The following is a 26980-nucleotide window of genomic DNA, read 5'->3' as shown; positions in this document are numbered from 1 at the left end:
ATTGTTGTGTATTTTTTTTGTGAATACAAATATAATAAGGACTTTTATTATACTATGCTTATAATTATTATTGATTGCCTAACATTTGTTTTCTATTTTTAATATCTTATATATTTATATAATTATCCTTGTCTTTTGTATACAAACATCAAAATTAGAAAAATAGATTGCCAATTTTTTTTTTTTCATACAATAATAGTTCAAAATAGCAAACATTTTGAAAAACTTAAAAGCTGTTCCGTTAAAAAGACATTTTTCATCTTTAAAGTAAGAAAATTAAACACACTTCGGAATCAATAATTTAGCATAAAAGTAATTCACTGGCAAGAAGGAAAAGATAGCTTTCTCGAGAAAAGGGTTTATAAAACAGGCGTTCGTAGAAGAAGACACGAGACTAAATATAGCCTAGATAAACAGTTTGATTTTACACTTTTCCCATGACCAACGACGAAGGCATTAATTTTAAAATCAATAGTGACACGACACGACACATGCTTACCGCCAAAGTGGAGGTGATGGGCCAATACTTACACTGTTGTGGTCCTGTTTCCTGTCATTTTTATCGCCTTCAATCACACTTCCCAATACTCATGAGACTATATCTAGTTAAGAAAAGCTCAATTCATTCTTCTTAGCTCAAAATTAGCTTGCCATGGCTTGCTGATCAGCAGGGAATCGTGGGCTTTGGAGGAATGGATGAAAACATTTCAATTGGATTGCTCATTGGAATCGCAGGTGGATTTACATTTGTTATTGCAGCAGGTATTATTTCTGCTTATTTGTTTCGCCGAAAACACAAAGATCCAAAGCAGCAGCAGGAACAACAACAACAGCTACATCATCTTGGGCAAAAGAAAGAGCAAACTCAGCAATCTCTTGCATTGAGAGAACATGCCAGAGATTCGACATCCGAGCTTTCGGATTGCTGGACAGAAGATAATTCCTCTGATCTAATTTTGAGTAAAAGAAGCCCAAAATTCTTGTCAAGCCTGTTGAATAAGTCTGAAAGTCTCAAAAGTCGGAGGTTTTCTCACAGGTAACCTTTTGATTTTAACTTTTATTTGCTAACAGCTAATGCAAGTTCTCTAGATAGAATAGATGAATCGATTTTTGTGAATCGGTAAATATTGGGCGAGGTTATGGACAACTTTAAGGGCAGTGTATTAGATAGAAGAGTTTCAATGTTTGTGAGGCCAAAGATAGTCTATGGGACAGTATATCCTGTCACTTTAGCTTTCTAACTTGCTGGTAGTGTACCTACACATTTGGCCTGAATGTTACTGTAAGCTTTGTAGTCTAGAGTAAAGTACTTTCTTTGATTCAACTACCACAGCCGTGCAAAACTTTCTTTGATTCAACTACCACAGCCGTGCAAAGGTACAAACTCTTTCCTTGCATTCTTCTTTAGATCTTATCCATCTACCTGTTTCACTTAAAGATGATGTAAACTATTCTTCAATTGGGCTATGAATATCATTGTCTTCCAAGGAATATTTGCCCTATGTATTCCTTTTGTTGATGATCATTAGTGGGGTTAAATTCATCAAGACAATATTTCCTTTTTCTTCCTTACAACTTTTTCGACATAAACTAGCAGAATGTATCTATAACAATTTTTTTAATTTTTTGTTATTTTGACGTGCACTTAGATGGATGCTCATTTGCTCATCCACTTGAAGTTTTGTTTCATCTAATGCTTCTTTATCTTGTTCATCTTGTTCAAGACATCTTTGATGATAGCCTTGGGCCACCTATGTGTTTGTATCTAGTCAATTATTTTAAGATAACTTAGGGGATTCACGATAGCAATGGTCTCAATAGGGAAGGTATTTGTTTAAGCTAGAAGAGTCTCATAGGGGATTGAAGCTTTGAGTTTGAATTTGCTTGTAATCATACATTCTTGAACCCTCTCTCTTTGCTTTTCTGTTAACTCTGAAGTGCTACTAGTTCACAATTCACATCCATAAACACCATCAGAACAACTAAAACCCAAATAGAATTCACATAATTTTCTAGTCCCACAACTCTACATCCTTGTTTCTATTTTGCAATGCATAAAGTGATCTCCAACCTTCCAAAGTTCTCTTCCTTGTGCAAGTATCCTAATTGAGCTTGTTGTTGAAGTCAATCCCAATATACTTAAATTCAGTTATTCTTCTCGAACATTCCCTCAAAATACAAGTTTAGCTGGTTTGTTTTCTTTCTATTGAAGAAGATCATGATTTTAGTCTTGCTGAAGTTGACTTTCATACCCACCTCCTTGCAGAAGTGCTTGAGGCATATAAGTGCTCTTTTAACCTACAATTGGATCTAGCAGTCAAAATGAGATCATTAGCATGCAAGAGAAGCTTAATAACATACTCTCCCAACCAAATACTATCCCCTCGCAGATTATGTGTTTGGACAACATTTGGATGTTTGTAAACATGAATTAAGCTCAAAATGTGCGTTGTAATTCGTAAATTTGTAAACATGAGTTATGCTCAAAATGTGCCCTGTAATTAATAAAATTTGAAAGCATTGTCTATGCTTAAAACATTAACTGTAATTCTTAAAATCTGTAAACTTGGACTCTGCTTAAATGAACCATGGGCCATACTATAATGCAATTTGTAGTTGTTTAAAATAAAGATGCGTAAATGTAAGTAGATTTGGAGTGTACCCGTTTAAGGTCTGTAAATGTAGGTCATGATAAAATGTACTCCATATTCATTAATAAAGTATCCTATATTTTTTAAGGATTTCTAGATACCTGTCACACTCAAATGTATTAGGATTTCTAAATACCAGTCACACTCAAATGTACCCCATACTGTTACAAAATGTACCTTATTATGATTCATGAACAGGGCTATGTGCTTCTGTAACCTCAATAAAGATTTATAAATGTTAGCCATGCTGGAATACACACTGTAGTAATTATAGCAGGGTCTTACGGTTACCACATCGAATTTGTGAACTGCCTTTTCTTGATCATGTGTTCCTATATTTGTTCCTCATTACCATTACCATCACACCAAACCCCTGAACATTTTTCTTTTACTATGAAGTTCAATGATATGTCAAAATTTCTTACTCTGCCATCACAATATTTCAGGTCTAGAAGCACCCATTACAAACTTTTAAACTCATGTACCGTTCTACCTTAACGGGATGTACTTTTGAGTTACAGTGGCTTGCTTAGGTCATTCGGTTATAGGATGTTGATATATTTTGTTTCTTTTTTATACAAAAGGTGTTTCTCCTATGCAGCTGAATCCAAAAATATCATACTACATAATTTATTTATTCCTTTTTTTCTCTGGTCAAGTTGTATGAGTGACCTTTCATCTCTACTTTTCTTGCCTTTTTTCGGTTATATCCTTGCAACTTGCCTTTGGAAAAAATGGCTTACATAGCCAATCAGAAAACTACACCTTGTGCTAGGATATTCAAAGTGGTCAAACAGTTTTCCACACAACAAAATACTAATTACCTTGAGGGAGCAGTTTTCTTGTAAGATATCTTGTCCAGGCTCACCATAATAATGTAAACCAAGGTAAATAATAAGCTTACAAAGCTACAGAACAAGCAATAAAGTCCTACGTTAAACTGTCAATCTAGGCTCACAACTGAAAAAGATTCTCCAGCATCAAGGCCAAGAGAGGCCACCATATCAGAATCCTGTCTTCCAGTTCTGAAGGGGCCAGTTTCTCCTTTCCCTGCTGCAAATTACTCCCCTTCACCTATCATTTTACTTCTACATTTTTCTCCCTCTTCCTAGATCCCACAACCTTAAAGACCTCCAGAATTTGCCGTACCTTGTCTTCTGGTATAATGCATGGATGTGCAACCATTGTGTGAGCACACTTTGGGTAGGGCATATTGTGTTGCCAGCTGCTGGTAATTCTCCAGTGGACAGAGTAGTAACTTGGACAGTGTAACAATCATGATGTGTGATTAAGCCGTGAGCCTATTTAGTAGCTCAAATCCCACAGCCTGAGTTGGCCTAGTGGTGGAGAACTTATGTTCTTGAAAGAGAGGTCACAAGTTCAAATCCCACAGGGGGTAAGGTATGTATGCTTTTTTTGTAGTACAACTAGGTGCCTCCCGCAAGGAGTACGGGGTTGTCCCATATTGCTATAAGCCATCTTTAGACCCATGTACAGACTGCCCGACATTGTGGAATATAAAAGAATCTTTCTTTCCAAAGTCAAATTTTCTATGTTTTTGGAAGAAAGTTTTTCTTTTACTTCTGGATGGACTTATGCATGTTAAATTCTTTTGGGTTTATCCTTCTTGTTGTACACAGCTGTTGCTTTTCTATGCGTTGGTTGCTATAAGTTGATGATACAACTTAGGATATCTCTGCTGCCAAATTCACCTAGGACTTACACCTGGCCTAACCTCTTGTGACCTACTGCATCCAAGGAGTTGGATTTGACCTTTTAGCCAATGTCAGTACTTTTCTATGCTCCTCGGGGATTTGTCCTTGGGCCTCTCTTTCAAAATCCCATGCTTTAAGCATTTGAGTTCATTATTTGGGTCTCCTTCTCGTACTATTGACTTTTATATTTTTATCAGTTTCAAGGATTTGTTCTTTATGTTATTTGTCACTTCCAAGTACTTAGTCTTGGTTAGGATTTATAATCCAATCCAATTGGGTCCGCCTTCTCAAACAATCTCACAAAACGCAGAAGGTGGCCTATGATGGATCAAGGTTTAAATCTCAGTCCTACCGAACTCAATCTCTGATGTGCTCTCATTCAAGGTATTTGCAAGGACAACTCATATTTCTTAACACCATTACAAAAATCTGATCTTTTTATATCAAAGAGAGCAATTGCATTCCATATGTGAGAGCCTATATGCAAAATAAGTATGATGAGATTACTTCCTGCGTTAACATATGCTTTGATATGGCTCATGTATATTTTATATAGGAAAAATATCTAGAAATAAACAGTTGCTGCTTTCTATCTCTTCAATACTTTAAAAACTGAGTGTTCTTTCAGCAACTGGTAATCATTTTTTCCATGATTGATCTCTCATGAAATTGAATCATCCCCATGGCACTGATAGCATCAGGTAAAGCTCACAAGAGTGAAGTAGTGGGATTGAAACTTGCAAAATGAAGCATCCCTTGGTAGCCCATCTAGGTACTACTCCAGATCAAATGCCTTTCACCATGGACTTTTCCCCACAACTAGTTCACTTAGCTTGCTAGCTCATTTGTTAAGTTAGTTTGATTGTCAGTAAAACTGCAGGGTTAAATGTGCTTGATCCTGGTTAGTAATGGGATGGGTGATCAAATGGGGTATCCTAGCCACCAAATGCAAGCCACTGCAGTAATAATTGATGCTATGTGATGGCTCATTTTACTAGTTTTAAACTCACTGCTTAACCCCTTGAGCATCAACTGGTGCAAAAAGTGCCAAATGGATTACTAAGTTCATCAGAGAGCAGTTGCAGAAAATATTCCTTATCATGGACAATGGTTTGCTTAAGAAATGGCTTAAGTTCTAAATATCACATGCTGTTTATCCTGAAAACGTATTTCAAAATATATTGCAATTATATATATTCTTAAAACCTATAGGTTGATTAGTTGCTAGATTTTGGGTAAGATGCATATGAAGATAAAGAAAGAAGTTGTTTGTACTACGTAGTGTAGTCACTGCCATCCTCATGGGCAGGTTCATGCATTGTTTTCAATATACTGTTTCTGAAAATTGTGTTCTGAGAGAAATTTCAGCTTGATGATTTGAATTTTGAAATGTAGCAGGGAACTGGAAAAAGCTACTACAGGCTTCACAAATTTACTGGGAGCTGGGGCCTTTGGTTCCGTTTTCAAGGCTACCTTCCCGTCTGGGAAAAGTTTTGCTGTCAAAGTGCTCAATCCATTGTCTGATCGCTGTGAGAAGGAATTTCTAACAGAGGTAAAGGGCTTCTAAAAATGCTGCTTGTGGAATGATAGAATAAGAAGCATGCCCTCAAGCGTATTTTTCATATGGTCACAATTTCATATTCTGTCAATACATAATAGCCCCATTCCAATGCAATCCCACATTCAATCTTAGTGTCTTCAACATAATAATATGTTATGAAAGCTATGTGACGCTTTACAGCAACCATCCTTGCTAAATGTAAAATGCAGCTAAATAAATGTGCGTATTTACTGCAAATTTTTCAAATAGGCACTTGACTTTAGCATATAAAGGGACTTTGAAAGGATCAAGGGAAGTATTCAGAAACAAATCCTTATTAAATATTTAGAAACCTTGCATGCAAATACTAAAAGGACTGGATAATTGACATATTTGTGGCTTCCAGAATGATAATGTGTTATTGATGAAGAATCATAAAACTAATGTGGAATCTTCTTCCTTCTGCTTCTCTGTCACATCAGTTGTATTTGGGTTCTTTTATGCCTTGGAATTTCTCAGAGTTCTAAGAAAAGAACTATCTCACAGGAGTGCCTCATGCAGTGTATTACCCTATGCAATGCTGAAGCTGATGTGAATTTTGAAAATTTGTTATCTGTCATGATCACTCATAAATAATTAGATACTCTTATCAGGTTGGAACCATGATAGCAGAATACCAAAGAAGTATTTATTTTACTGTTTAACGATGAAACGTAGTTTGTTTTAGGTTACTGTCCTGACAACATGGGGCAAGAATGAATCCCAAGATTTGTTCTGTTTAATTTTTCAAGCTCTCTAGTATCTACTTTACACTGATTTTTGACCAATTAACAGAATCTAGTTTACAACAAAGCAGAATGTAGGAAGCTCAGTTTGGACAAATCATCCAGGGATACCTTCTATGCTCAACAACCGAGACACAATTACTCCAGTGTTTTATTCCTTTTTATCGCAATCACTTTTTTTCAATTAGTTATTTTCAAATGCTTTTTTTGGTTCTGACCTCTATTTTGTGTGAGGTGATGTGTCATATATTTGATTGATTTTGTTAACTCTGTGAAGGTAATGTTGCTGGAGAGGTTACATCATAGGAATTTGGTGAACTTGATTGGGTACTGTATGGATAAGCAGGGTCATCGTTCATTAATCTATGAATACATGAGCAATGGTAGCCTCTATACTTTGCTGCATGGTACACGTCAATCATACTCCACTCCTTTTCTTATGCTCTAAAATTTATGTATGTATAGTGGTAGAATCCTGAATGATGAAAACAATATAACTTTTTACAGTTTTTGTAAATGAGACTGTCAAAATGATAGTAGTATGTTTATTGCTTAAATTTGTTTAATCCATGAGGTCAGTAGTTTTATTATCATGTGTCATAGTTTATAACTATGGTCAGTAGTTTTATTATCATGTGTCATAGTTTATAACTACGAGGTTATTATTGGTGTACCTCTGAAGACCGAAGTAATGTATCCTGATAGTGACTGGACCATTTATCTGCTACACAACTATTATTGATTTTTTTTGATTAATAATTGAACTATTTTCTGAGGCATAACCTAAGTTCAAAGTTTGAATGCTTGGTTAAATTGAAATTTTCTTATTTACATAAGTTATCGAAATCTTAATAATTATAAAATGGTGATTTGACATTATCATAGATAAGGAAGTTCTAATGAATAATATGTTCTTTGCAGATAAAAGCCGAGAACCCTTGGGCTGGGAGGAAAGAGTGAATATAGCTCAAGACATGGCAAGGGGTATAGAATATCTTCATAAAGGGGTATTTTTTCTATAATTTTTAGGACATTATGTTGGAACACACGTAATGATATTAAATATTAAGAACAAATATTTGACAACCCTCTTATTATTTGAGTAGTCACTTTTCTGTCAAAATATAGAGGCTTAATGTGCATAATTTGTGACATGCAGGCAAAGCCTCCAGTTATTCATCGAGATATCAAATCTGCAAATATATTGATAGATTCAACAATGACAGCAAGGGTGGGCTCTTTGTACTCAGCATTTTCCAGTTTATAATTCTCATTTGCTTATTTTTTTGTTTCCATAAACATGCTTAATCCAAATTTTGAAACAACTTGAACTTGGAATGTAGAAAGGTCAAATTTGCCAAAGGAACTAGATTTAGGCATGCCACTTCTGTTCCTTCAACTTCCTTTTGTCGTCTTTGTTTGATTGCATTCCAGCATAGATGATTTGTAATCTGAAGTACTGGTTAGAGTTTTCTAGCATTTTTAATCTGAATTGCCCACACAAGTAGAGAATTTGGTCTACTTTTCATTTGTCTGGTAAGGATCTTCTTACAATTTGTAATTTGAACATTTTTTAACATATTTGCAGTAACAAGGTTTAGAAACTTTTAGGTGGGTCCTTTTTTGTAACCATCATCTCTTGGTTCCTTATTACGCTCATTCCCCTACTGCCTCTCCCATATGCTTGGATAACAATAGTAGTAAAATAATAAAATTATTTCCTTCTAATGTCAGCAAAGCTCTTCATGAAGGAGCTAGGAAATAAATATTATTTTGCTGGCACAATGCCTTGGGTAGATCAACAGAATTAATTTTGTCGAATGACCAAGATGAATTTTTTTTAAAGAATTCTATCTGGTATTACCTCAAAGAACAAGATAATTCATCAACTAAACAACATGATTACAAAGAATTTCCTTACCTGTAAAAACATAGAAAGCTAACACCTGAGGCTAGACCCCCATGGTCAAGGAATCAAAATCTTTACAGAAAAATGCAAGTTTTGCTTTGCTAATTGTATGCAAGTCATTTATGAAAGACCTCAATTTTCTTAAGCTGAGTGGGGAGGTCTCCTCCTGAAAAGTCACCTCACATCTTGTCTTTCCACAAGAAGCTAATGGCAGATGGGCATAAATATATGCACCTGAAGCTTTATTTTGTCATCAGCCCACAACTCTCACTTGATACCCTCTACATGGAGAGACTATTATTGACTTCTTTGGTGGAAGAAATTGTTGAACATATTGTCATTGATGTCAAAGGTGAGAAGATTATTGTCATAAAATCAAAAAAGAATTAATGTCACGATGATGGATGCAATGTTAGATATAGGTTGCTTTTTATATGATGGGATGAAGGCCTTTCAAGATAACCTACAGTTGATAATATCCAAGCTTCATAATTCATATTGGTGTCTCATACGCTGGCTGACTATATCCATAATATGCTTTAAGCTAGCCGACTATATTTTTACATACATATAAACAGTGATTAATGAGCATAAGGTAATGTTGATGTGTGTTTTATGCACATAACATTTCAGAATAAAATACCAAAGTAATTTACCCTCTCTTGAACAAAATCATCTCAGATGCTAAGGGTAAGATCAACTAAAATGATTCCAAGGTTTCCACATGTCAGGTCTTGATGAGTGGGTAACTCAATGGTTGATGTGAATTGCTGTGTTCACTTGGGGACTTACACAAATGTTAGGATTGTCTTCTTCAATCATGAAATATGTGGAATAGGTATGCTGACAACTTAGGATTTAGCAATGCAGTTCTGGACTTAATTCTTACTAAAAAAATGGGCAAAAGGCATAGGGTTTAAGAAATCTATTCTAGGCCTAGGAATGTAGGAAATGATGAACAAGTTTAGTGGAGTCAAACTAGGCAAGGTCTCACAAACAGGCATTGACACAAGCTTAGTGCAATCGTATTAGGTATACTCAAGGATTTTCAGACTATTACCATCAAACGTTGACACCATCCAAGTTGATGCTTGTCAAGGGATGCGTAATAGTTGAAGTTAAGCTTACTCAAATCTCCAGTTGACCACACAAGGCGCACTTACTAGCGGCAAGAGGCTAGTGGTATGGATTAAGGATTCCACACAAATATATTCAACAAATCTTTCACTCAATCTAACAAACAAGAAAATAAACTCGAATCTAAAATTGTAATCTAACTTGGAGGAATTGAGAACCATGAATGCAAAGACAACATTTGAAGAGCAAAATCACCAACAATTGAACAATGATTTAGATTCAAATAGCTATAGCATATACCAACAATTCGACAAAAACTCTCTTACAAATGAGAGACAAGGAGGTATATATAGAGTCTCTTATGGAATAGGTATGCTGACAACTTAGGATTTAGCAATGTAGTTCTGGACTTAATTCTTACTAAAAAAATGGGCAAAAGGCATAGGGTTTAAGAAATCTATTCTAGGCCTAGGAATGTAGGAAATGATGAACAAGTTTAGTGGAATCAAACTAGGCAAGGTCTCACAAACAGGTATTGACACAAGCTTAGTGCAATCTTCTAAGGTATACTCAAGGATTTTCAGACTATTACCATCAAACGTTGACACCATCCAAGTTGATGCTTGTCAAGGGACGCGTAATAGTTGAAGTTAAGCTTACTCAAATCTCCAATTGACCACACAAGGCACACTTACTAGTGGCAAGAGGCTAGTGGTACGGATTAAGGATTCCACACAAATACGTTCAACAAATCTTTCACTAAATCTAACAAACATGAAAATAAACTCTAATCTAAAATTCTAATCTAACTTGGAGGAATTGAGAACTAGGAATGCAAAGACAACATTTGAAGAGCAAAATCACCAACAATTGAACAATGATTTAGATTCAAATAGCTACAACATATACCAACAATTCGATAAAAACTCTCTTACAAATGAGAGACAAGGAGTTATATATAGAGTCTCTTACAAAAATGGATGGCCAAGATTGATACAAGATCAACGGCCAAGATCATGCTAACAAAACCCTAGAATTGCCCTAATTAGGGTTGATATAAAAAATGGCGTCACCAACATATGGCCCAATAAAAAGACACCTAGTCATCAAATAGGGAATCTTCTAGAAGATTCCTCCCTGCATCTCTCTCTCTCCTAGCATATTCCAAGAATCTAGCCAATACATAATCTAATTCCTCCATGGAAATGCTAGGCAAGGTATCTTGCTGCAAATCAATCACGTCCAGTGAATCCGAGCAAGCGTCCATAATGTTCTCCCAATCTGGCATGAGCTTTTGTGAACTATGAACATGAATCAACAAAGGGACCAAATCATCTATCTGACTCTTCTTCAAAGAGTCTAATTGACAAAATACATAAGTTTCATCTTGTCTCTTAATTCGGCTAAGTGTAAACCACTAGCATCACTAACATCAACAACCAATAACTCCTCAATTGAGGCAAGGATCTTCATCTGAATGTCCTGAATCAATCCTTCCATCTCCATACAACTCAACTGGGCGTTCTCATACGTTGATTTCTTCACGGCCAATGAACAATACCAACCATGGAAATCGTATCTGTCTCCACTGTGCACGATGTTCTCGCTGATCAACGTGGACTTGGGAATCTTCTTCCAAGCTTTGAGGCGTGGAATAGTCTTCTCCTGAATAGGTCGGAATTCTTCCCAAACTCCCTCCAAATACTGGATTCTAAACACGAGCCTTGTTGTCCTATCATATGTTTGGACAAACTGAGTAAGGAAATCATCCGCCTGTTTTCTTGCACTCTCAATCCACTTTTCCACCTCCGAGAGTGTATCTCTTGTTGCCTCATAGTGTGAATGTAGTCCATGATCAACCGCAATAGGGGAAATAAGGGTAGGATTCAAATGCCTTATCCCCGCAATATACTCTCTAAGTTTGATATTCTCTTCTCTATACTTCTCCTTCTCTTCAATTTCTCTATCTAACCTTGTGCTAATCGCCTTAAGGTTATCACCAACCTCTTGAAACTCTTGCTCTCTTGATGTACGGCCAAGGGCAAGTGAAGTAATTTGGAAATCCATAGGAGTAGTAATGTCCGCTGTCACACCTCCAATAGGAATAACCACCTGCGCAATCCGCATTCCTTTCTCATCTCTAGCTATGTGCGGCAAAATCTTATCTCTCTTGGGTTCTTTCTCCTTATTGTTTCTAGCTAGGTAGTCATCAATGTTATCAATAGGCTGTACCTCTATCATTTTCTTACTCTTTTCCATACTTTTCATCAGCCAATTAGGAATAGCGGCCATCTCCATACCATCATCGAGACACATATCTCAATCAAGTCCTCTCAAAGCCGAGATAACATCATCATCATCATCATCATCATCAGGATTACTCCTGGTCAAATCATATATCTCATTTTCCAAACTAACCTCCAAAAGGATAGTAGGGGATCCCGACTGATCATCATTCTCATTTGGTGGAGCAAATGTCGCTGTGGCATGTGACTCCTGAATATTCTCTGGTAGTATCACTGTGTTGGAACATTGCTGGGTTTCCTTATTCTATTCTGTTATCCCAATTTCCTCAATTGATGAGACACTGAGAGGTGGTGAAGGGATGATAGGTGAAGGATTGATAGTCTTTTGTTTCTTCTTGACCTCCTCAATCTTCTTTCCTCTAGCCTTGACTCCTCCTGGCGTGTTTTTCCTTCTCTTGGGAGCTTGACTCTCTTCATTTGCGTGAATCCTGACATTACTGATAGTCCTCTGATCATCTTTGGAAGTAGATTCTTCCGGCTTCATCTTTTTATAAGTGAAGGAAACACCTATATCAACTAACTTATTCATCTGAATATCTACCCATGTACGGGAGAAACTCAAGAGCTCTCTTATCAATATATTCAGATCAATCTCTTCTGATTCTGACCAATTAGGCAATAAGATTGCCTTCATTTCATTCTCATACTATGGATGCGTATGATCCTTGTCATCTAACACTTGATCAGGAATGAGGAAAAGTCCACACTTCCTCATGAAATCCACTGACATTCTAGATCACATTCATCTCTTCACTGCCTGCTCGTCCATCAGGTTGGCCCAATAATCTTCTATGTCTACCTTGTGGATAAACTTCTCTCCCCCGATCCTTCCAACTTTCTTATCGGGATCGAATCTTTCTTTTTTCTTGAAGGTTGCAAATCGATAGAATGCAAACTCTTCACTCGCAATGTTGGCAGCTAAGGCAGATTGACAAACCTCCAATGTCTTCCCAACTGAAATAGGGAATGTCATGCTTGTCCTATGCTTCTCTCTCTAAATGGAATCAAACTCTAGAAGCTGTCTCACCACTTCCAACAACATCATTCTGTCGGAAGGATACCTAGGAAGCCTGTAGGGTTCGGATTGAAACCCATGAATCCTAAGGTATGTGAAAGTGGGAAACTGAATATACCATGATCCATATTTCTCTATTAGTTCTGTTGCCTCCTTGGACAATCTTCTGTGGATTCCGCCTTGCAGCATCCGCATGATGTACATGGTGAATACATCATTCACTCTCTTATAGTCTTCAATTCTATACATTTTCAGCTGGGGATAGCACTCACGACTCTTGAATTGTCCTTGCCCATTCCCGACTTCACCTCTGCATATCAATCCTTTGTATGAAACAAATCGTGCAAGCAGGTATACCAAGTAGGAAGTCATGGCAAAAGACTTGGACTGCTCTACATTTCTCAGTTGAAAGTCCAGATTGTCACTTATGATTCTAGACCAATTTATCAATGTCCCTCTAAGACAATCCTGGATGAAGTAGAACATCCATCCATCGAATATTGCTCCCTGCGGCGTCCCCATCACTTTGTTAAGCAGGAATACTAAGTCACTATGTTCCTCTTTGAAGTTTGTGCACATGAGTGTCTTGGGAGCCTTGGAATGATGAACCCTAGGTTCAATCATCCACTCTTTGTTTATTATACTCTTACACGCATCCATCATCTTCGTGTACCGCTCTTCATATTCATCTTTAGTTGCATTCTTCATATCTGCTCCACGTGGAATTCCAAACATCTCAGCAATCGCATCCTTAGCAAGGTAGGCAATGACAACGCCCTTAGGAGTCTTGATCATTCGCGAGCGAGGATCATAACATCATGCATACTCCAAGATGAGCTCATTGCATTGTATGGACTGTGGAAATCCAACGGCTTGAAAAATACCACTCTTCATAATGTTTACATACGCTGGGGAAGGAATCTGATTTCCGACTCCGAACATCCGCTGTCGCATCAGGTTCAGGCTCAGGAAATGCATGTTTGTATCTGTAATCTCCTTCCATCTGGATGACATCTTGGATTCTGGATAGAATCCAGTCTCCAATATCTTTTGCCGTTCTCTTCTTTCTTTAAATCCGGACTTTGACATCGCACCTGTACGAAGCTTGAAGTTAGAACTTAGGAAAAATATAATATTCTTAATAGAATTCTTGACTTCCTACTGATTTAGGCTAATTAGAGCATGAAGTCAGGAAAATAGTCCACACTCTAGGTAGTTCTTAACAATTTAAACATAAAATGTGGCAAGACTAGGGTATGAAACCCTCATGAAATCAACATCTCCTTATACTTAGAAATTTCGTGCAAATCCTGGTGCAAAGGAGTATATTGGATTAAGAGTGACTAGGGAAAGGTGTGAAAGTTTGTGTTTTCACAAAATTTATGTCTGAAGACACCTTCTGCAGTCAACAATGGAGGTCACAAATCTGAAAACAACTTGCAACTAATAAATTAACCTCTTAAAACATGTTGCAATCCTTAAAAAATATGCACAAACTTGATAAAAATCAGTCTTGATTAAGAAAAATAATCAATCTTGGAAACATAGGTATGGCTGGTAAAAGATAAATTTTAGAGGACAAGCAGCCAATAACACAGTTGCAGACTTGAGACAGCCCTCCAATGGTCTGAAAATGATCCCAAAATTGCCTCCAAAATGTCTCCAAATACAAATTGCTAAAGTTGCAGCTGACTGGGCAATAAAAGTTAAGTCTGAAAGATGAATGTACAGCCAACAATGGAGGTCAAAACCTGAAGCAATGGAGTTAAAACTCAGATCTGAGGCAAATGACAGCAAGTAGGGAACAATGGTGGCATCAAACATGCATGGAATCCACCAAAATATGCTCCAAACACTTGCCAAATAAAAAATCGAACTTTCTCAGCTATGGCGCTATCCTCCACAAATCTGAAAATGATCTTCAATGTACACCAATCTGCCAACAATGGTTTGAAAATGGTCTGAGAACAGCAACCAACCAGGCGATATCAAGGAAAATCACCTTTGTTTGGGGATGAAACCCCAAACACAAAAAATCACCTTACACCAAAATCGCGATTTTCACCAAAAATGGCGAACTTCACCAAAATCGTGGCATGGGGGGGTCTCAATGGCAGCAAACCAGTCTGATAAAAGCAGTAAAATGGCAGCCCCAAGGAAAATTGCCAACTTAGAGGTAGAAGCCCTCTAAAATGATCAAAGTTGCCAAAATAGAAAAATTGCTAACTCCCCCAAAAATCGAAAATCTGAAAAAATGGAGTCAATAAGCTTCAATGGCAGCAATGGAGAGGATTGTCCAGCTGGCTGGAATGGAGGAAGAAATAAGTCTTCAATCTAACACTTCACTTCAACACTTGCTCCAAAATTGCCAACTATGGAGAAAATCGCCCTTGCATGGAATCTAGCTGGCAAACTTAATAATAAAATAATGCTGGACTCCTCCCTTTAAACTTACTTTCATCACCAATTTTCACCACACAAGCAATGTGGGATAAAACACTTGTTCTTATACTTGCTTGGGTGAAACTAATTTGCTTCTAGAAGGTTGAAAACATTAAATGCTCATTGCAAATCATTTATTAATTGCTTTCATTTTTTAAATAATCATTGCCTTTTATTAAAAGCAATTAAAATGAGGCTCATTTATTAAAATATTTCAATTTAAATCCAAAATGGGCCAATTGGGGAAAATCGATCCTAGTAAGGATTAAAAAATCCTCACAAAATCACTAAAAATCGTCAAGTATCCCCTTAGGGGAAAATCGATCCTAGTCTGGATGAAAATCCGGACTCAAAATTTATCAAATGTGCACAAAATAGGGCTAGGGGAAAATCGATATGAGTGGGGTGAAAAATTCCACTCAAAATTAAGTCATCACCCAAAAATACCCCTCTGGTGGAAAAACGACCTCAGTTTGGATGAAAATCCTGACCCAAAATCATGAAAATGCATTCTTAGTGGAAAATCGCTATGAGTCTGGATGAAAATCCAGACAAAAATCCTCAAAAATTTGTCACAAAGACCTGGTGGAAAATCGACCCAGGTGTGGAATGAATGCAAACGTCATCTGCAACCTTGTCCATACCTCCCTGGTGGAAAAACATGGGTAGTCAGGATAAATCCTGACACTTAGTCAAATTTAAATGCTTTCAAGGGAAAAACGACCCTAGTATGGATTCACAGTGGTGGAAAAATGAGGCGAGTATGGATTTCAGGGGAAATCCATGTCCAGTCTGGATTCTGAGAGGGGAAAACCATGGGTAGTCAGGAATATGAGGGGAAAAGCACCTCTAGCATGGAATTTTGACCTTTTAACCCTTAGAATATGGATTTTACTCCGGAAAATGATGATTTTTCCACTCAGAATCACTTAGAAACTTCGAAACTTAATAAAACTTGACTGGACTTAGGCAAATTCATCAAAATTGGAGCATAACACAAGAAAATCCATCGGAACAAAGTGTGAAATTAACTTGAATAATTCCCTGGGAGCGAGAAAACAACTCCAAAAGGTCTGAAAACACCTTAGCACTTAAAATCATTGATGAAGATATTTGAAAACATGTTAACGCTCCAAAAGGGTCAACACTTGGACAAACTAGGATCATTTAGAAATCTCAATTTTCACGTGCTTGATCCTATAACTTCAAAAACCCTAAACGACACTAGGCATGATCAAAACTCTGAGACTCGGGCACGGGAAATGCAAAATTGCCCACTAAGCAGCCAAAACTCTAACCTAACAACGCAGAAAGCAGGAAAAGAGGGGGTCCTTGTTAGCAATGGGGCGATGTGTGAAAAGGTCACAACAGGTAAGCAGCAATTATATAATGATTGAAGACTGATAAAGATAATTAACAAAGGTGGTGGTTACATGTTAGTAAAGGCAGCGACCATATTGAAAAGGTAGCACTTATGTTTATTAGAAACAAACAAACATAAACTAAAGGGCAGCGGATATATGGAAAGTGAACCTTTCAACATAAATGATATAAAGAATAAGTCATTTCATGAGATGAGCGTGTTTGGAATTAAAAAAAAAGACATACCTTATGTACACCAGCAGCATTACATGAAAGGAGATTAATTATTAAAAAGGCAGAATTGTATATGAGGAGAATATATGAAGACATATCAGTGAAGATCATGGAGCATATATGAAGTTGAATATGTGAGATCCATGAAGGATATTTGAGCAGATCCATGAAGGATGGCTTAGCAGATTTGTTTAACGAGATTTAAATGCATGCACCAGTAGTTTTGTGTGAAGAAGATATAACAGTAGATCTAAAGCAGACTAAGAAGATTTATGAAGCATATGTGAGCAGATTATTAAAGGTATTTAAGCAGATTTTATGAATGAGATATGAAAAGTGGAGAGTAATGAATAAGATATATTTGGAGATCATTCAAGGAAGATAAATTCAAGAGGAAGACTGGTATCAAAAAGAGATCTAATTGATCATCATCCATTGAAGAAGCAACATTCAAGGTGGAACTTTGTTTTGGAAGTTGGTGCTTAGCTGTTGGGTTGGTGCCTCCAGTAAGTTGGTGCCTGCAAATTGTGGGGATTGGTGTCTCCAGCGGGTTGGTGCCTATGAATTGAGGGGATTGGTGTCTCCTATGGCTTGGTGCTTAAGAAGTTTGTAAGACAAGTTTATACAAGCAATCTTTTGTCGTGGTTTTCTCCCATAAGGGTTTCCACATAAATTGTGTGTTCTTCTTGTTATTGATATTGTACAATTGATGTTGCTGATTGTTAAAGTTTGAGAAAGAAAAAGATTATATTATACCTATTCACCCCCCTCTCAGTATAGTTATGTGCTCATCAAAAATATGAGTTTCTTATGTCTAGGTAGCATGAGCTCTTTGATGCACTTTACCAATCTTTAAAGATATTTTAGTGTCGTATACTTGTCTCAAAGAAAAAGCTCATTTTGGACATTGAACCCCATTATGCTATTTTGGATATTGATCCCCATGCATGGGTTTCCATGCTAGTTCTCTCTATGATATTCTGAATTAGCTTGTCATTTAAGTCCTCGCTCCTCATCCTAGTTTTCTATTCTATCTAGGTGACGTTTGGAGGGATATTCAAGAGTGACATATTAGCCAAGTAGGAGTTGTTGAGGGGCTCCATGCAAACAAGATTTAAGATATATTTCCTTACCACTGACCACCTTTTTACACTTCAGGCTATTATTTAGGAGACTCATTAGTAGTCTCGTAAAGTATTTTTTTTTGTTTTGAAGACCTTAGAAAGATTTTTGATACTATGTAAAGACACCTACTTCTTTGGAAACTTCATAATATTAGTATTTTAGATTCTTTTGTATTGCTATCAAGAAGTTTTGCAAGACTATTATTGGAGGTTGAAGCATTTTAGATTTCTCATGGTCTCCCTTATTTTTTAAAAGTAGGGAAGAGGACCCAATAGTTGTGCACCCTAACTTTGTGCTTCTCAAAATCCTACGTGGAAATTTTAAATCACTCCCAATTTTTTACAGCAGCTTACTTGGCAAGTTCCCCTGCTTATAACTAATGTTTCAAGGCCACATCATCAAGTATGGTGCCACATCAGCATGCTTTTTGCCAAGGTGTCCAAAACAGCCCAAATAAAAAGTGAGACCAATAGTCGTGCAAAAGAGGCCCCCATACTTGTGCAGCTGATGTGGCATCACATGTTTGGTTGCTTTTTACAACTAATGGTATATTTCATAGCAATAACAACTTTAAAGTCACAACTATTGGTGCAATGTATTGTAATTATTAATATATAAACACACAAAAACTGATATTTTATGTTTCAAACAATAGTTTTTATTTGTACTATTATTGGAGCAAAAAGTATCAACAATCCTCACAACTATTTATACATGCTCAACTACTGGTGCTCTTCCCCTATATGGAGTTAAACAATACAACCTATTTAGCAACCCTCTTTGGCATTCATATAAATAGCTCAAATACTTTCTTCAACAACATAATCATGTTGATGATGATTTAAACTTTATTACATCATGTTTTCATCACTATACTACTTTTCATTGATAATGTGTCATCCTCTTTCATTTCCTCAATGATCTACAAATCTAAATCAATGCTCTGGCTTGCTCGTGTGAGTTTCGCTAGCTAGTGATCAACCTTATTAAAACTATTGTCATAGTTTCCAACATTTCTAATGCAATTGTTTTCAAATTCTTCAACAACATAATCATTTTGATGATGTTTTTTTACATCATGTTTTCATCACTATACTATTTTCTTTGATAATGTGTTATCCTCTTTCATTCCCTCAATGATCTACAATGCTGACTTGATGCTTTTGCTTGCTCTTGTGAGTTTCGGTAGCTAGTGATCAACCTTATTAAAATTATTATTATGGTTTCCAACACTTCTAAGTATGAAAATGATATTGTAATATTTAGTTATAATGGTCAATTATATTGTTAGGAACTTAGGATAGACTTGAGGTATATTCCTTATTCTCTTAGTTGTTGGTCTCATCCTTATTGGATAGATCTTTGTAATCTCTTATTTAAGGAGATTTCATTCATTGTTTATAATGAATAACAAAGATCATATTTCTTGATTAGTACTTTTCGTAATATGGTATTAGAGCTTAGGTATTCTTTCTTAAAGCTTTGACAATTTATTTTTAATGAATTTGTGAGCAGTTTTTGGACGGTTTTTTAAAAATTTCTGACATTTGTGATTGTTTTCAAAAGTTTATGATCATTTTCTTTTAATAAAAATCATGGGTATTTTTACTTGAAATTTCTGAAGAATTTTCGGGAGTTTTTGGATGATTTTTTTTCCAATAAATTTGTGAGTTTTCTTTTGTATCTTTTTGGTGAATTTTTGCAAACAAATTTGTGGCTATTTTCGCTGTAAATCACAGATTTTTAGTGATAAATCGCGTGACGATTTTTTCAGCAGTTCATGGCTCTTTGATTGAGTGGAAATCATATCGACCCTGGAAGAAAAACCCTCTATGATAGGGATTATTTTGGAAGGTTTTTTCTTCAAAAACCGAACCTTTTTCAGTATTTTCTGGTTGTGTAATGGCCTGGGTTGAATCACAACAGGGTTGCATCTTGTTTTGGACTAATTTTTCATAAATTTGCAGCATTTTTTGAAGATTTTTTGTTCTACATTTTCTAGGGATTTCTTTGAGTTTTTGACGATTTTTTTTTCAAATGCTGAGTTTTTTTATTCAGCGTGATGGGTTTACATGTTACAAAATTGCAAGCGACCAGAGGTTTATTTTTGGCAAATTTTCCAGCAAAAATTGTGGTTTTTTGAAGCTTTTTGGTGATGTCCTAGGGTTTTTCCGGTTTTCACTAGAAAATTGTGACTTTTCAAACTTTTTTTTTTTGGATAAAATTGTAGTTTTTTGGTGTCTAGGGTTTTGAACATTTTTTTCCAAAAAATAATGGTGTTTGACCTATTATTGTTTTGTTCTATTTTTTCTAAAAACATTGTTCCTTGGATGGCTAGGGTTTTGAATGATTTTTTCCAAAAAATCATGGTGTTAGCTATCAATTTTTTGGCGATTTTTTAATAAAAATCACAGGTTTTGCAAATTTTTTCCTAAAAATTTCAATGTTGTCAATAGCAACAGGTTTTTCGTGACTTAGGATTGCGGGAGTGATGGCTAATTTGAAAGCTATCACATGGTATACGTGGTCACATGAAGAGGTTCTGCAGAAAGAGGTTGGCTGATTTGCAATCCAACCAGGGAGGGTCTCCACTAGAGGCTCACGTTGTAGAGCATTCTAAATAGGAGACAACCTTCTATGCTTTTTGACCGACAGATCATTTTCAGTTTTTGGGTTCGGCTTAGTATAGTTAACATATTGACCATTAAGGGAGGGTATTAAAATAATATTGTAATATTTAGTTATAATGGTCAATTATGCTGTTAGGGTAGACTTTAGGTATGTTCCATATTCTCTTAGTTTTCTTTTGCTTTCTTAGTTGTCAATTTTATCTTTATTTGATAGATCTTTTGTAATCTCTTATTTAATGGGACTTTCTCTCACTTGTTTTTAAGTTTAACTAATAGCAAAGAGCATATTGATTATCTTGATCATTAGTTTTTGTAATACTAAGGTTGCTGTTTTCAAGTTTTAGTTCTTATACAAAAAGAACCATGCAAAGCATTACAAAATACATATACCTAGGTTTTTAGTTTATTGATTTATTTTTTAGGCTAAAGCTTTCATATCTATCGCATCTTTGCAAAGAGTATTCCCTAGTTTCTGTCTTGGATCACTTATGCCTTCAAATATATTTCTAGGATTTCCCTTCATGAGCCTCTAGCGAAGTCATTAAACCCACAATTCTTTGTGGCTCAATTTTGGGCCTTAGTTTGGGATCTATTGTTTGGCCTTGTGATGACACTTAAGAGGGTTCAAACCTTAGCAGCAAAATTTTACTGGGGAACAAATCTGCAAACCAAAAGATTAATTTTTAATTTTTTTTCAAAGAATTGGGATTTGATTGGGAAGAAATTGGATTTCTAAAAATTATAGAAAAATGCAAAAAGAAGAGAAAAACGTATTGTTTTTTAAAGACATTTTAATAGCATAGAGATAAATTGAACAAATAAAAATGAGAATTTAACCCATGAATTATGGTTTATAGCTTTTCTCATTTATGTTCACATCCTTGACTATAGTGCATTGTACCAAAGTTATAAGACTCTCCAAGATTCACCTAGATTTGGCAAGTCCTGAGGTGAGCCACCCTCGACAAGTTTGGAGACTCAACTACTTTGTGGGAAAAAAGTTAAAAAAGAAAACATAGAAACAACTCAACTCTATTTGTTTTAACTTATATGAAAAAAGAGAGTTTTGAGCCAAATTTGGATTTCATTATCGGGAAACTAGCAAGGAGATTGAGCAAAAATCTGTGGTTGAATCACGCTTGGGCAGATTTGTAGCTTCTTTTGGTGCATCTAGAGGACTCTACAAATGATTGAGAAGAGCTCACTATTGATTTGAAGAAAGATTTAAGAGGTAAGTTTGTATTTTGAAGGCTTTTTTAACAAAAAATTCAATTTTCTTTTACATTTCTTCTTTTTTTTCTATTTTGTTTTAGTGGACTCAATTATTAATCATAAATATTTTTTTACCTCTTTACATGTTATTGTAGAATATTTGAGATGTATAAATTGTCTTTATCACAATGTCTTGAACCCCAATTAGAAGGAACCCTTGTTGGAAACATGCTATTATTACCCTTGGGCAAAAGAAAGGAGAGGTAACTTGTTTTCATTGCAAAACAAATTTTCAAGGGGTAGATATTGTAAGGTGGTAGAAATTAGGGCTTTACCACCTAGAGGATTGATAAGGCCACTAAGATCCAAACTTACATTAAGGAGGAAAGATGAATCTGATTGATCCAACCCTCAAGGGATTGAATGTAGATCAGACTGGTGTTCCTCCTTGTTTGAGTCAAAACTGAAATTGAAATTGTGCAAATTCTAGGGTAAACAATAAGAAATTGGACCAAAACAACAATGACAGAATGCTATAGATTTCACACAGAGCTATCAACAAAGATCTAAGAAGGGGAAATAGATTAGATACTGTAGCCAAAAATCCAGGCCAAATTGTCGGGACCAAGAGGGTGGGAGTGACTTGGTCCTATAGATTCTGGGGCAGACAACCGGGATGTTTTCTAGATCAGGAGAACACACAAAATCCACTATCGGAAGATCATGCTGAATTTCTGGGAGTAGGACGGTGGGAGCTACCCGGTCCTCTGCTTTTCCTCCTTGTAAAAGCTGAACCTGTTCGTCATCGTCTACTCTGTTGAAATCTTCAATTGCAACACTTGAGTCAATTTCTTGCACACAGAAAGAGAGAAGAAAGGGTTGTGGAAAGAGGTTTTGTAATATCCCAGTTATTTTTTTTTTGTCTTTAGGCCAATAATAATCATCCACAAACAGATAACCCGTTAAGGTTAGAAAGCATAAACTGAAACTTGTTGGAAAATGCAACCCTTCCACTTTTTGATCACCAAGTGCCCAATGTGGGAAGGTGAGAGCATACGGTGTTGAGGGGATCGTTAGCTTCAAATAACTGGAAATAATACAATGCTTTGGCGGCAAGCCAGCCCCTTCCGCTTATCCAACAGGAATGCAAGAAACTTAGTGGTGAACCAACCAAGAGAAACATACAAAGGCACAAATCACTCAACTGTGATATTTCAGCGGGAGGACTGAAATTACAAAACAATCTCAACTCAACTGCTTATGCAGCGGGAGGGCCATTACAATCAGACATCACTCGACCACTTATGTAGTGGGAGGACTGAATTATAGTTTACTTGAAAATAGGCGGCAAGCCATCCTCTTCCACTTTTTAGCAGGGTGAGAGTTACAAGCCAGAATTGGTCAGTAGTACCACTACTCAACCTTACAATAATCAAGATAATGTGAGAAGAGAGTAATGCTGAACATCCAAATAAAAAACATGAAATTTCTGCTAACATCAAAAATTTGCAGGCTGGAATTACAAAACCAGCAGCCTATGGATTCACTAAAATGCTCATAACTCTCTCATTACTCACCCAATTCACCCCAAATCTGTTCTAAACAATTGTTATACCAGCTACAATGAAAACAAACCCAAAGAAAGCCATCGAAACCCCCATATTTATTTTGCACGCTTCCTAATGCATTCACTAAACCCAATGCCTAACTTGGGAAGTTCGATTTACAATATAAAAATCCACACTCAAAATAAGATGCTAAAAACTTACAAGATGCATCGCCAGTGGTAGGAAGGATGGATGAGCCGATATCCAGAATGATGGAATCGCTTGGCCAAGAGGTATGAGCAAAACACACTTTCAGCAGTCCTGCGACCAGCAACCAGAAAACACTCCAATCTCAAACAAAACACTCCACAATTTGCAACTCACTTACCAATAACACTGGGAATACATGGACACAACTAGGTACTATCTTGCAAGTACGAAATTGAGACTTAGCTATGAAGCCACACATCGAAGCTCAGATTTTCAATCGCCAATTCCGCAGCATAACGATGCAAATTCATTTGATAACCAAAATGGGAGCCCAAGGCTTTTATTTATAACTTCTAACTCCCCAAAACCAAATGCAAATGCTTACAAATTCGTCCAAATTCAACTTCTTCATTTGCATTTGCTTTATCACGTGGACCCAAGGATGGCGCCCAAACCATAAGTCAAGGAATTACGCCAAAAAGCACAAAACCACGATTTTGACTTAGCAACATTTGAGATGAATAAAATAATATCTCCATTATAAATTTGGCGTCCATTTCTAGACATAAAATTCGCCTAGCACTTAGGAGATATTATGCGCCATTTCCAAAGCCAATAAATCAGTAGTAAAAATAATTAAATATTAAACCTTAGGATAAGGAAATAATATTTAATTATATCACTTATGACTCCAATACTGATTATTGTCAAAACCAGGATGAAGCTTGAGCTAGGAAGACCACTGAACTGCTACAGGATCAGGACCCTGTCCATTACCAAAAATAGAAATATGCCATAATGCCACTTACTAAAAATAGTAAGTCATGAACTACTGCTCCGAAAAGCATGATCTTCGCACCCAGTGACAGAGCATGGAGAGCTCAGTAGGATAGTATCACCAAAACGGCCAACCCTTGACTTACTAAAAATAGTAAGTTCTCGCCTCATCAATGCTTGACCCTCATTCTTCATTCCACCTAGCCTACGGGTCTCAGGAATAGGCTAATGGACCACTGGAAGGACATCAACGAGAAGGAGACATTACATGTTTTGCCTTGGATCAAACCCCGGTTTAGGAATTAAACTTGAATTGAAATGATAATTGAAACATGAAATTTTGAAGTAAATGTTGAGTGATGTACCTTAGATTTGCAATGCTCGACTGAAGGTTGATGATACAATGCTCTTTAGATGTTATCACTAATGTTGAATGCAATAACATGACAAACACATGAACATGAATAACCTAATCAAACGCATATGCTTGCATGACGATTGATGTGACTTTGTATCCATGATGCTTGAAGATGAATGATGGATGAATACAATTCTTCCTTGGAGATGCTTGATGCTTGAATATGACTGCTTGATGTATGCATGAATGATGGGGTACGAAGTGATGATCAAAATAAATTGATAGGATGTCTTTATATAGGGTTACCTAGGTAAATTACCGATTAGGCCAACCTCCAATGGTCAAGTTGAGCCATTGGGATAGAAATCCGTCGGGAGGGAAAGTGACCACTCTTATTTGAAATAGGTCATGTTTAAGGAGGACCAGGGTAGTGGGGGCACCCTGCTCTAGACAGGGGTGCTCCCATGCCCCTGCCCCCCAAAATAGGACAAACAAACAAGCAAACAAGAGGGCATAGTTCTGGGATGGGGTCCACTCAGCTGTGTAGTCAAGTGACATAAGATTTGGAGTAAAAAGGGCCAAAACGGGCCTAGGGGAGAATGAAGATAGGACACGCTAAAGTAGGAGCACAAATATGAGGTGTGAATTGTACAAGGTTACAATTTACAATGCTACAGATATTAACAAATTGAAATACCATCTTGCATATATACCATGTCAAGATGTTAATCCATGCAAACATGTGTTTTCTAAGGTTATGTGTGAAGTGCAAGTTCAATTAGAAACCTTTGAGCAGCAAAAAGAATTAAATAAAGAGGCAAAGAGATGAGATGGCAAGCATTGATGGAAGTGGAGACTCTTCTTTTGTTCCTCCATTTCATCCATCTTTGGGTGTTGGTAGTGCTAGTGCTTGTGCTATTGGTAGTGGCAATGGCAGTGGTAGTATTAGCATTGGGCCTAGAGTTCGTGCATCTAGGTTGGATTCATATATTTTGCCACACACTACTTTGGGTTCCCAACCGTCCCTTGAGAGCATGGGTTGGAACAAAGATAAATATGATGCAGCTTTAAGTGTAATTGGAAAATTTTGATTGTATTGCACCATTCCATTCCATGTAGCTAGGTAATTCTTTTTATTTGTTTTAAAATATATAGCTTGATTTTTTGTCTCTTGATTTTTTTAGAGGTACGTTGAATTCAAATTTAAACTCTCCATTTTACAATACTTGTTTTGTTAATTTATTTGTGTTAGGTCTCCTTACCACTAAAACATGGTTGATTCCATTACGCTTTGTGGGGCAAGCTTTAGAGCCCCTAATGTTGAGGAGATAAAGGCCCCTAATGTTGAGGAGATAAAGGGTCCCATTTCGTCACAAAAGGTGGCTGATGTGAAAGCCACAATAGAGGAGCAATAAGAGATATGGAAGACATGTTGCACCATCATTAGTGATGGTTGGACAAATAGAAGAAATAAAAAATTGCTAAATTTTCTTGTTTCTTCCTCAAGTTATGTTTATTGAATCATTGATTTTGTTTCTTTCTCAAGTGGCACGATATTAATCAAATTTGTTGATCCTTCGAGAAACACCAAAAATGCTGAATTCCTTTGTGAAGCTTTGGAGGGAGTCTTGGGTGAGGTGGGTGAGGAGAATGTGGTGTAAGTGGTTACGGGTAATGCAACAAATTATGTTGCTGTAGGTAGACTACTGATGAGACACCCATCTTTACTTTGGACTCCATGTCTTGCTAATTGCCTTGACCTCATTGAAGGATTGTGACAATATTCCATGGATCAAAGCATGTTTGGAGATAGCAAAAAATATTGGTAAATTCATATATAACCACACGTGGATCCTCAACCTAACGAGGCAATTCATAGGGTAGAAGGAGTTGGCTCCTCTTGGAATGATTTGGTTTGCCACCAATTTTATCATATTAGAATCCTTGCTTCATGCAAATGGAACTTTGAGGTGCATGCTAGTCAGTGAGGAGTGGACTTACTTATGATATGCTAAGACCAATGTAGGGGTTGATGTTGCAGATTGGATTTTTGATGAGCAAGGCTTCTAGGTATCGACTGCGGAG

General features: G+C 36.5%; 1 protein-coding gene across 1 annotated transcript in view; it reads left to right on the top strand.

The window, feature by feature from the left end:
• Nucleotides 1–360: 360 nt before the first annotated feature.
• The window catches only part of LOC131034174 (calcium/calmodulin-regulated receptor-like kinase 1), a 35781-nt gene continuing 9161 nt past the window's right edge, over nucleotides 361–26980 (top strand). The window contains exons 1-5 of the mRNA XM_057965566.2: nucleotides 361–1036; nucleotides 5765–5918; nucleotides 6969–7098; nucleotides 7613–7698; nucleotides 7851–7922. Of these exons, the coding sequence (XP_057821549.2) occupies nucleotides 693–1036; nucleotides 5765–5918; nucleotides 6969–7098; nucleotides 7613–7698; nucleotides 7851–7922 (786 nt within the window). The 5' untranslated portion in view covers nucleotides 361–692. The remainder of the gene's footprint in view (nucleotides 1037–5764; nucleotides 5919–6968; nucleotides 7099–7612; nucleotides 7699–7850; nucleotides 7923–26980) is intronic.

The sequence above is a fragment of the Cryptomeria japonica genome, chromosome 1 (assembly GCF_030272615.1).
Source record: "Cryptomeria japonica chromosome 1, Sugi_1.0, whole genome shotgun sequence".
NCBI lineage: Eukaryota > Viridiplantae > Streptophyta > Pinopsida > Cupressales > Cupressaceae > Cryptomeria > Cryptomeria japonica.
The sequence above is the reverse complement of the archived record's forward strand: the minus strand, read 5'-3'. Positions and strand labels throughout refer to the sequence as shown.